Genomic DNA, 12,761 nt, shown 5'->3' with positions numbered 1-12,761 from the left:
TGTTCTCACCTAAGACCTTAATATCCTCATCTTCTGTCAGATCTTACAATTTGCTTTCTCCGTGTTTTTCTTGGGGGGGGGTCTGGTCCCCCTGTTTCTGGCTGATTTCATATTGTTAGCCCTCCTCTGCCCTCATAGTCCCCGTTCTCCTGCACTCAAAGCATCGTTGGACCTCCTTTAGACAGGGAGCCAAAGCTCAAGCTTTTAAAACAATCGTTGTTCTACCTTACCCATAAATGTGCCTGTCACAACCTGTGTAGGATTTTAAGGAAACAGAGGACCAAAATGGGGAGAAGAAATGGTGAGAACAGTGGTACCAACCCGCGTGGGTCCAACATCTCCCATGAGGTAAGGCTAATGGCTTAACCTGAGCGTTTGGGCCCCTCCCCTGGTCAAGATCTCACTCCCGCTGAATCTGCCCACATCCCTGCTGCTTTCTCTCTTTGTGAGCACTTTGTACTGAGTTTTCCTCTTGGCACATTTGGAATATCAAGTGGGAAATTTCTTTCTTTCTTTTAACAAAGGAAAAATTAACCAGCTTCTCTCCAAATCTCAAACCGGTTCTTATTGCAACTGGATTTCCTGAAAGATGCTGCCTTGCTCCCTCAGGCTGTGCTCACCTTTTTTTTTTATTCTCTCACACATATTCTATGAGAAATGTTGGTAAGGCAGGAGGCGGTATCAGAAAGCATAATCAATTCCCAACCTGTAAGGAGTTTGCAATCTAGCGGACCTCGTGTGTAGTTGATAGCTTCCCTTACCAGTTGACAAATTTGGTTATATTAATCTTATTATATGATCTCAACTGCAGTTTTCATCAGCTTCCCTTTACGTGTCACTGTAAGGGTATTTCTGTCACATGTTATTTTGTACATTAGTGGGCCAGGATCAGAGAGCTGAAAGAAGCCTGATAATCTGTCAGGGAGGTTTTAAAAATACAAATAACTGAGACTTACCTTCATCCTACTGAGTCAGACCTTGTAGTAATTTTTTTCAAGTATTTTTATTTTTTAAAGATGTATTTATTTTAGAGAGAGCGCAAGCAAGGGGAGGGGCAGAGAGAGAGAGAAAATCTTAAGCAGATTCCACACCCAGCACGGAGCCCAACCCGGGGTTCGATCCCACGACCCTGAGATCATGACCCGAGCTGAAATCAAGAGTCAGATGCTTGGGCGCCTGGGTGGCTCAGTTGGTTAAGCGACTGCCTTCGGCTCAGGTCGTGATCCTGGAGTCCCGGGATCGAGCCCTGCATCGGGTTCCCTGCTTGGCGGGAAGCCTGCTTCTCCCTCTCCCCCTCCCCCCTCTCATTCTCTCTCTCAAATAAATAAATAAAATCTTTAAAAAAAAAAAAAAGAGTCAGATGCTTAACTGACTGAGCCACCCAGGTGCCCCTCAAGTATCATTTTTAAAACGCTCCCCAGGTGATTCTCACGTAGAGACTAGACCTAATTATGTATCATCTTGGGGAGCAGGGAATTAACCTCCAGAAAAAGATAATCTGCAGCCTACCTTCCAATGTTCAGCTACCCTTCCCAGCAGGAGATAATTTTCTTGTGGGCCAATTAAATCCTCATACTGTATTTAAGCTTATTCTCCCTGTTCCTCCTTTAGTTTGCGGATGATACCTAACATTTTACTTGTGTAATTTACAAAGGCTTTTCTCTTTTGGAGATAGAAAACGACTGAGTTTGCTCTCAAAAAATTATTATTTTTTTTCTTTAATAAACTCCTCACCTCTTCACTTTCCCTCTTCCAGGATAAATTGTTAATAATCCTCTCCTGCACACACTCCACATTTTTCCGCCACAGCATTCAGCACAATGTCTGGAACATAAATAGTACATATTCGTGCCTTTCCCTATTCATTTTTTGGCTTGCTTTTGAATATTTCCTGAGTGCGTTTCAATGTCTGGAGTCTAGAATGAGTAGTGGGCTGGTCAGTGCTGAGTACAATGTGAAGATTAGAGAATTTTCTTTGGTGGTTGGAAAGATTTTATAGGGTTATCAGATCTGGTGTTCAGATACAGAAAATTTGGCGAATGTGCCATTGTGTACCAGGGACACGCTGAACTGGATATCTTATTATATTTTTAAAATCAATTTTGAAAACCCGTGTGTCATTATTTTTAACAAAGTGAGAACGAAACCGTAAATTATTGTAAAAGCCTATCTCCTAATAGGTGTTATCAAGCTGATAATAAGTTTGATTAGAGAACACTGCATTCTTCTCAAAAATTCTGGTAGTGTCCTTCTAGGAAGGGGAATGTGTCATGAAACTTTATGCCTTTCTCATACTTTAGCCACAGACATGAAAAATTATGTACTTGAGCTTTTAAAGTGTTCTTAACGTTAAGTTCATCCTAAAACAAATATTGTTTTAGAACTTGTCTCACTGGAATTTGGATTCAGAAGTACCTGCTCCTGAAAATAAAAATCTCCCACCTGGAAAGGACAGTGCAGTAGGTGGTAAGAAATCCTAGATGTGTGTATTTATATTTATAAATACTGCAAATTTATGTTCATTCATATTTATAATATGAATAACCACTCATATTAAAGGGGGTTTGTTTTTAATACAACCAGTTTTATGTAACTATTAATTGTCATTTTTTCCATACACATTCTTTCAGGCAAAATTAACAAGGTAAGGATAAATGTTTGGTTTTAAATAATTCACAAAACATTATTTTAAAATTATATGTATGTTCATTAAAAAAAATTCTTTTTTTAAAAATTTCAATTTCATTTCTGTAGAGTTCTTCAAACAAGTCAAAGCCTTTTCTGTTCTGCAGGGCTGCAAACTGGTCATTAAGTTAACATTTTATTATATATTTTTTCAATATAAGAATACCAGAAATGGAAATTAACACTGTAGTGACTATAGTGTTTTGTAGTCATTTCCAAAAGAGAAGTAGTCTCAGCTCTTAAGATATACTGAGGCAGTTAAAATGGTTAATATTTTGTTTTGAAATAGTGAGGAAATTTATCTTTCATCTACTTTTTTGGATCAAAATATAAGACACTTAACTGTTAGTAAAATAAAGATAATCTTAATGATATTCGAGGCTCATTAGTTAACACTGTTGGTATTTGTAACTAGTTCCTGCTGAAGTCAGTAAAAACAAATGATATCTGTATGTATAAACGGGAGTATTTTATGACTTTACAATATATTTACAATATATTTGTTGGTTAGAACAAGAACTATACATTCTTAGAACAGTAACAGGGACTAGAGATGTATTGTGTTTAAAAGTCTTCTGCTGCTTTATAGAACCATTTGGAAATTCCAATAGAGCAACTGATGCTAGAACTAAATTTGTCAGAGCATGCTCACAAAAGAACACAGGTGAGATGTTATTCATCATAATCAAAGTATTTTTTTTAAATGCATGCAGTTACTAAAATGTTGTCCATGGTTTTTCTGTTTCCAGAATAGTAAACAAGGGATATTTCAGTTATGGAGTTATCCTCTTAACGAAGGAAGTACCATGGAGAACAGGTGAGAGAATATCTATTTTCGTAACCCCCTAAATTAGTGAGATGCATTTAAATGCAAATGAGTTAACTACTCATCTGAAAGACAAAGAGAAGAACAACCAGAAGAAAAAGTATTGTGTGCCACTTGTGGGAAGTTATGGAAACTCACCCTAAAATAGGAAGTGGCTGGCGTACACCCCAGAGATCATCAGTGTAAGAAGAATTCAGTTTCCTGTGCCCTTAACAATGAGAGTTTCCATGGATAGAGCTGGGGCTTCTTGTCGAAGGGAAAAGGAACTGTAATAGAAACTGTGATAGAAAAATAACAGTCCATGGGGCAGGAATGATTTCTGTCCCTTGCATATATTAATTCATTTAAACGTCACAATGATCCTATAAGACACTATTGTCAGCATCCCTATCTTACAGATGAGGACATTGAGTCAGGGTGACAAGCTATGTTACTTGCCCAAAGTCATACAATGAATGAATGGCAGAATCAGATTCATGCTCTCAAGCACTACAGTATATTGTTTCTCAGAATTTACTTGGGTTTGAATTCTTATTTTTTGGTTCTTAAACTGAATGTGTGTTAGAACCAGCTGGAATGCTTCTCACAAACACAGATTACTACTATATGGAGATTCCATTTATTGAATACTGGCTCACTTTTACATACAGTGTGTTGTTTAATGGAGATCTTGAGTTCTGGATCAGAACTAGAATTAGTTCCTCAGTTTTGTCCCCACTTTTGACAGTAGGATGGCTCATTGGTAGCAGTCTCCCAGTCAGAGGACTTTACCTCGGTGAGGCTCAGGATAAAACTCAACCTAATGCTGAAATGAGTCCAAGAAGCGCTAAAGGGACCGTAGTGACTAATGTCCCAAAGGAATGTCAGTGTGAGGGGCATAGGAAAGGCTACTTTTACTAGAATGAACTCTGCTGGGAACAAGGATTTCAAGGTAAGAGGTCAAATGAAATAAATTGAATTTTATCATACTAACATACAGCAAACATAAACTGAGTCAGTAGAGGGCAGTGGCTAGGATTACCAACATGGGGTGCCACCACTCAGGTTTAAATCCCAGCTCCACCACTTACCAGATGTGTGACCTTAGCCACTCTGTGCCTCAGTTCCCTTGCCCATAAAAGGTAGAAAATAAAAGCGCCTATCTTATAGGGTTGTTGTGAGGACTAAACAGAATCATGTGTTTGATAGGTATTTATTATTAATCCTGGGGAAGCCTAAGTATGTTGCAGTGTTAGAAGTCCAGGATCAGGGCGCCTGGGTGGCTCAGTTGGTTAAGCGACTGCCTTCAGCTCAGGTCATGATCCCAGGGTCCTGGGATCGAGCCCCGCATCGGGCTACCTGCTCAGCATGAAGCCTGCTTCTCCCTCTCCCACTCCCCCTGCTTGTGTTCCCTCTCTCGCTGTGTCTCTCTCTGTCAAATAAATAAATAAAATCTTAAAAAAAAAAAAAAGAAAGAAAGAAAGAAAGAAGTCCAGGATCAGTGAAATACTCTATCACTGAAATTTTTCTCCTCAGTATGCCATCAAGAATAAAATACCTTTGATTTAGTGTTTAACATTTTGCAAAGTACATTCATGCAATTGTTTTGCTTCTCAGACAACCAACCCCAAGGTTGGTGCTGTCATTACCATTCTGCTCACTGGTGGCAAAGGGGTTCAAACCTAGGTCCTCACCCCCAGATTCCATGCTCTTTTCACTAAACAGCATGGATTCTGTCTCTTATCAATTGTAGATTTAAAATGACTTTCCCATGGTTTTACAAAAGCAAATGAGTTTAACTAATATTTAGCTAAATCAATAAATTTTTACATTTTCTATAGAAATAAAAGTATTTTTCAAAATCCTTCGAGAACACTTTGCTGTCTTGGGCGCCTGGGTGGCTCAGTTGGTTAAGCGACTGCCTTCGGCTCAGGTCATGATCCTGGAGTCCCGGGATCGAGTCCCGCATCGGGCTCCCTGCTCGGCAGGGGGTCTGCTTCTCCCTCTGACCCTCCTCCCTCTCATGCTTTCTGTATCTCATTCTCTCTCTCTCAAATAAATAAATAAAATCTTTAAAAAAAAAAAAGAACACTTTGCTGTCTTTACTGTAAACTGGCATTAAAGGAAGCAAGAAGATAATGAGACTATATATGTCAATTAATGTTTCAACTCTTCCAATGTCAGAATTTCTTTTTTTTTTTTTTAAGATTTTTTTATTTATTCATTTGAGACACAGAGATACAGAGAGAGAGAGAGAGGGAGAGAGCATGAGCAGGGAGAGAGGCAGAGGGAGAGGGAGAAGCAGGCTCCCCGCTGAGCAGGAAGCCCGATGCGGGGCTCGATCCCAGGACCCTGGGATCATGACCTGAGCCGAAGGCAGACGCTTAACCATCTGAGCCACCCAGGCGCCCCCCAATGTCAGAATTTCTAATAAGCTTTTAAAAGAAACAAACTATAAACTCAGTATTCTACAACACGGCTCTTTTGCAGTTTTCATTCTAATATAGTACCTAGAAGCATTACTCATAAAATAAAAGACCCTCAGATGAAAATTACTATGGGATAATTTTTTATTTTTATTTATTTATTTTTTAAAAGATTTTATTTATTTATTTGACAGAGAGAGACACAGCGAGAGAGGGAACACGAGCAGGGGGAGTGGGAGTGGGAGAGGGAGAAGCAGGCTTCCTGCGGAGCAGGGAGCCGGATGCAGGGCTCGATCCCAGGACCCTGGGATCATGACCTGAGCCGAAGGCAGACGCTTAACCGGCTGAGCCACCCAGGCGCCCCTAATTTTTTAAATTATACAGTTTCTTTCTTTTTTTTTTTTTTCTTTCTTTCTTTCTTTCTTTCTTTCTTTCTTTCTTTCTTTTTTTTTTTAACTATGGGATAAGATTTGGTAAACATTGTTTTGCTTCCTTTTATGTTAGCACAATTTTTAAAACCACAATGGCTAAAGTAGAAGGCTTTATTGAGTAACCTAATTACATTCTTTGAGTTTCCTTTTATCTAATCTTGTGTCCGTAAATGTTTCACCATAATTTCAGTTTGAGTTGGAGAGCCCCCTTCTTAGACATCATCACTGCATGTATAATATGTTCATAGGCAAATAGATATAATTAGCCATTTTTAACCTAGTGGCCATTCATAGACACAGCTAGCCCATTTGTGGGTAGAATGATCTCGTCACCTGTGCATGCACAAAGGGGTGTCCAGTTAATATTCTAATCTATACTTTAAAAAATGTATATAGTTTTATATAATTGGCCATATTTGGAAATGAACATATCTCTGTTACAGATAGGTACACATAGGCCATTAGGAACTAAACATTATCCAGTCTTTGATAATTTTGCTTATTATCATTTTAACAGCATTTTAATTCTAGTCAACACACCATTCACTATTTAAATCATTTTTTTAAAGGGATTTCAAGAAGTCTGCAGTGGAAACTGGCTTTAATGTAGCCAATAATCCCATGAGGCTCTTCACTCTGAACCCCGCCCTGACAAGTGCTTCGGTCGATAAGCAAGTTGGTTCTTACTCTGGCCTCCAGATACCATCGGGTCTCTGCTGGCCCTATGCTGATGGAGACTTTTTTCAGGACAGAAATGAGCCTTATGTTAATTTATGTTCAGCCATGGAAAACAATAATGGTGAAAGTTTATCTGCCCCAAATTGGAATTTGAAATATGGAAACAGCAGTGTGGAAGAAAACTTAACAGATGAAAGTGATTTATCAGAAAATGAAAAAGCAAATGATAGTTTGCTCAGCTATTTTAAAAAGATGGACCTGAACTTAAAGCCAGAAACAATAGAAAATGTTGAGGAATCTTTCACAGAGGAACCAAGTGAAGTATTTCCATATCCTGATTTTCTCCCTTCTCCTTTCAATACTCTGGACTTGCACAAATTAGCCCTCTCAAAATCTGAAAATTGGAAAGCGACAGTGGAACCTCCCGAAAGCTCTATTGAACATTTGATAACTCGTTTACTGGAAATGGAAAGGTTACAACACATGACTATACAAAAAGAGAGGCCCAGACTTCAAACTACCTTCTGCACTCCAGCAGCTACTGAGCGACCCTTTTCCTCCAAAGCTATCTCCAAAATGAGACAACCAAAACTTTCGGACTCTTTGAGTCTTCAGACAACTTGTGTAGATAAAAGTCGCGAAAAAAGAAAAAGCAGTTCTGGATCTTGCAAGCTTGAACAAAATGCTTCCAAATGGAATTGGAGCAATGCCGGCAATACATACAAATGGACTTCTAGACCACCGTCTCTAAAAAGTTCATCTGCCACCAAACAATTGATGGCAACTTGTGATGACATTAGGAATCTCAAAAGCTCCATTTTGAATCCATGCCAAGAACTCTCAGCCAAGCCCACTACTTCCCAAACAACTCAATCGTTGGTTAAGATGGTCTCAACAAGATGTCTGCCACCAAGGTCTCCAATACCAGTTTCACCTACACCTCTCTCTTTTCCCGAAAATCACAGAGAAGACATTAAGGCACCAAGGACCAAAAAGAAACCTTATCAAAAAAACATAGAATTGAACAAACCATTCTATATTCAGAAGTTAAACTGTCTATCGCCTTCCTTTGTAGGTAAGGATAAGTGTTCACCCATTGACCAAAAATAACTTTTCTCTCCTGCATCTCAATGTGAGCAAATCTATTTCCAAGAAGCTTGGCTAAAATACGGTTCATCATGCTGAGATACAGGTATTACACACATGAATAACTTGATGTGATGTGGAGTGGAACTTGTGAAAAGCACTGCTGAGATGTCTATATATAAATCCAAGGGCTTCCATCCTGACATATTTGACAATCTTTTGCGTGTCATGTTTCAAAGGAATGTTTCAAAACTATTCAAAAGATTATTCTTTTGTTGTGTTTCCCAGTAGAATTCCATCATCAGTAAATGCTGTAATCGACTGATTGCTGGTGTATTTTGTGTTCCATTATAGTCTTTTTTTTTTTTTTAAAGATTTATTTATTTGACAAAGAGAGACACAGCGAGAGAGGGAACACAAGCAGGGCGAGTGGGAGAGGGAGAAGCAGGCCTCCCGCTGAGCAGGGAGCCCGATGCGGGGCTCGATCCCAGGGCCCTGGGATCACGACCCGAGCCGAAGGCAGATGCTTAACAACTGAGCCACCCAGGCGCCCCCCATTATAGTCTTAAGAGTACATTAGCTCTATTAGCAAATTAATTTTTTTAGTTCTTCCCGCTCTGGTACCTTTTTTTCTTTCCTTTGCTAGCTCTAAAATCTCCTTTGTCTATCATCTTGACCTATCTTTTGAGTATTTTTTTGGCCATTAAAAGCTAAGATACTTGTGATTTTGTTGAATTAATATGCAAGATCCTCTAGATCCTCCAGTGAATCTTAAAAATTTTTCCTTTCCCAGGTCCTTTGTCATATACATGAAAGCGAGATCAGTTTTCTTGGGTCCGAATGATAGTTGTAGGCATGAAACAACCCTCTTCCACTCAGACCTAACAGTTTTAGAATGTCAAAGGAAAAACGAGAAAAGGTTGCTGTCCACAGAGCAGCCAAAAATCTCATGTTAATGGAACTTTTCCCCAAATTTCTTTGTTGCTGCAAGTCTTAACTTCAGTTAGTTGAAAAGCAAACAGCTAAAGCTTCTTATCTCATTAATAGAAAGTGTGTGTGTGTAGGGGAGACTATGTGACTGACACATCTTACTGCACCTAATCAGGGAAACAAAGAAGTTGAGTCCGGGGTTCTGTCCCAGGCCCAAGGACACGGAACCCAAGAGTGGGGCTTGGGGACCTGCATTGTAAACAAATATCCCAGGTGATTTTAATGCGGGTGGTTCTTGGATCACACTTTGAAAAACATTGTAAAGGAAAAAGTTGGTGTAAAATGCATAGCTCAGAGTCTGGATGTTTGGGCGGGCGGGGGTAGGGATAGTGTGCTTTGGTTTCAGTGGATGTTTGGTGAATTCAAATGAGTTTTTCTTAAACATTAAAAAAACACAATGAAAACTTCAAGCGTTGCCCAAAGGAAACTGAGAAGTAAAAGGATCCCTACTCCCCAGCCCCCTGCCAAGGCACAGTCAATATTGTGTATCATCTTCCCTGTGGGCGCCCCACCACCCCCACAACCCACCCCCCCCCCCCCCCCCCCCCCCCCGCCCCCACCCAATTTTTTTTTTCCCTCCCCCCCGGGGGCCCCCCCCCCCCCCCCCCCCCGCCAAGCCAGATGAAATATTTGAGATAGGGATGGGGGAGATGAATTAAAAGACAATTCAAATGCATATTGAAGAGAGCAACTGTGGCTTCAGTTCCCGCTATTCTATTTTTAGTAAAAGAATAAGGCTCAAAGAATTAGAAGCAGAGGTCAAAGAGAGTAGGCAGTTTTTAGATTAATTTCAAAGAATTTTCTGGAATTGTATCAACATGGCAATAGAAAAATAAACTTAACTGTTCTTATCGTAGAACAGAACCTTACCTAAATCCCAGTTGGTGTCATTATCCAAAGAGGTAGAACATCCCTTTCACAGAACAGAATGTAAAAACGGACTCATGCTTTCACTCCATCCCAGCTTGCAATGGTCTTTGTTTCCCGTCAACCCCCTTTCCTCTCATTGTTACAACTCTAACTTGAGTCCCGAGCCTTATTTGGCAGACCTCTTACCCATTCTCATTTGTGCCTTCTTCACTTGCTTGGATTTCACCCCCTCACCTTTAGGTTCGTAATGATGTAATTTTTATCTGTAAAAGCGCCAGGAAAGGGACCTGCCTGTTCAGTTCACCACTCTTATTCTGAACAACCATCGCCTGGTCTGTAGATCCCTTCCAAGTATTGGATTAAGGAAAGGACTTGGCCCAGCCTTGAGGCCGGTTATGTGGCTCAGCATCACCGCTCCACAGCCAGGCTCTGCCACTTAACACATCTGCACCTCGGGCAGGTTCCTTAACCTCGGCTCGGACCTTTTCTCTCATATAATCATGTGAGGATTGAATCAAGCGCCTGACAAATTAAAAAAAAATAGATCAGGGGAAAAACCGGAATGACACAGGAGGGCACACTGGATGGAACGAGCTGCCTCAGCACTGAATTAACTGTCACTGGAGTAACAACTCCGATGGTTCACGTCCTGCTTCTTGCAAGGCATGTGTCCGGCGTCAGGAACATGCTGTGGAGTGATGAAGACACAAGCCCTGGTTTCCAGGAAGACCAGGAGTGGGAGTGGACATGGGAGACGGGAAACAGGAGGTAGGGAGTAGTACTACAGAGGTAGAGGTAATAGATCACTGTGTCAGCAGTTCCAAAAAATACATTCCTGCACTGAAGGATTGCTTTGGGGGGGTGGGAGGAGACGGATTCTGGGCTTCGATGTCTTAAGAGATAGGTAGGGCAAATTTCTCACTGGAAACATAACCAGGCTACTTTATTTAGGATGCCATTAGACCTAAAAAAGTAGTTACTGACACACCTACCAGTTTTCAATTAGTCCCAAATTGCTTTAAATATAACTATGTAAAAAATGCATTAGCAGCAATGCTGACTTCAATTATGAGGCAAAGGTACTTATTTTAATGTTATGATCATTAGTAAAAATAATTGAAAATTTTTTGTTAATCCCCATACATTACATCATTAGATTTAGATGTAGTGTTCCATGATTCATTGTTTGTGCATAACACCCAGTGCTCCATGCAGAACGTGCCCTCCTCAATACCCACCACCAGGCTAACCCATCCCTCTACCCCCCTCCCCTCTAGAACCCTCAGTTTGTTTCTCATAGTCCATAGTCTCTCATGGTTCGTCTCCCCCTCCAATTTCCCCCCCTTCATTTTTCCCTTCCTACTATCTTCTTTTTTTTTAACATATAATGTATTATTTGTTTCAGAGGTACGGGCCTGTGATTCAACAGTCTTACACAATTCACAGCGCTTACCAGAGCACATACCCTCCCCAGTGTCTATCACCCAGTCACCCCATCCCTCCCACCCCACCCCCCACTCCAGCAACCCTGTTTATTTCCTATGATTAAGAATTCCTCACATCAGTGAGATCATATGATACATGTCTTTCTGTTTGACTTATTTCACTCAACATAATACCCTCCAGTTCCATCCACGTCGTTGCAAATGGCAAGATCTCATTCCTTTTGATGGCTGCATAATATTCCATTGTATATATATACCACTTCTTCTTTATCCATTCATCTGTCGATGGACATCTTGGCTCTTTCCACAGTTTGGCTATTGTGGACATTGCTGCTATAAACATCGGGGTGCACGTACCCTTTCGGATCCCTACTTTTGTATCTTTGGGGTAAATACCCAGTAGTGCAATTGCTGGATCATATGGTAGCTCTATTTTCAACTTTTTGAGGAACCTCCATACTGTTTTCCAGAGTGGCTGCACCAGCTTTCATTCCCACCAACAGTGCAGGAGGGTTCCCCAATAATTGAAATTTTTTAAATGGAGTCCCTGAAATGAGGCTAGAAGAGACATCTACATAGGAAGTAGATAGCCATCTTCAGTTTATCTTGTGAAGTGTTGGGAGTAAAACAGGAAACATTTGGCCAAGAGAAAAACTTACCATTGGGGGGTGGGAACACTATAGTTACCAACAAATTTGAAAGACTCGGCTGTTTTTCAAACCTGTTGGAAGCCAACTTCTACCACTATTTTTGAAGAAACACTTGGCAGCTTCTAACAGACGCATATAAACTGAAATAATTCTGTTCAGGAAATTTTAGTTGAATTTGGCTCTCTGGCTTGCTTGTACATTCCCCATGTTTTGGCTGTCCAGTACGGACACCTTTTCTTAGCTCCTTTTTGGATCTTAACCCGAGGCAGATTCTGACTTTCTTTGCCGTGACCGCCTCCCAAACCCAATGCACCCTGCATACTACCTTCCCTAACAAAAGATGATCTCACGACCCTTGTCAGTTGCTTTAGACAGACGAGTATGTAGTTCTTAATCCTCTGCCAGCCCAAGTAGAAAACTACAACTGGGGCCTTTGCAAGGCGGCTGTCCAGGGCCACTGCCTTTACGGCCCATCTCTTACAAAAACCAGGGCTCGACAACTAGGTAGAGAAGGTGGCACCTGCTTGGTCAGGTGTACCCCACACAGCCAGACCCTTGGCCCTGCCTCCTCCAGTCCTGCTTTGCATTAAAGATTCACTCAATCTCCCCATTCCTCTTAGGTATTTTACAGGTTTTTTGCTTGTTCTAAGCTGAGAATGTTTCCTTAAAAGAAAATGAGGAGCGGACAGACCAAG

General features: G+C 40.7%; 1 protein-coding gene across 1 annotated transcript; it reads left to right on the top strand.

Moving 5' to 3' along the window:
* Nucleotides 1–285: 285 nt before the first annotated feature.
* On the top strand, nt 286–8,135 carry FAM217A (family with sequence similarity 217 member A). Its single transcript, XM_035030478.1, has 6 exons — nt 286–348; nt 2,382–2,466; nt 2,631–2,644; nt 3,275–3,349; nt 3,435–3,502; nt 6,917–8,135. The coding sequence occupies exons 1-6, from the start codon at nt 286–288 to the stop codon at nt 8,133–8,135; spliced, it is 1,524 nt and encodes a 507-aa protein (XP_034886369.1).
* The last annotated feature ends 4,626 nt before the right edge of the window (nt 8,136–12,761 follow it).

This window comes from Mirounga leonina, unplaced genomic scaffold (assembly GCF_011800145.1).
Source record: "Mirounga leonina isolate KUSES-001 unplaced genomic scaffold, KU_Mleo_1.0 Mir_366, whole genome shotgun sequence".
NCBI lineage: Eukaryota > Metazoa > Chordata > Mammalia > Carnivora > Phocidae > Mirounga > Mirounga leonina.
The sequence above is the reverse complement of the archived record's forward strand: the minus strand, read 5'-3'. Positions and strand labels throughout refer to the sequence as shown.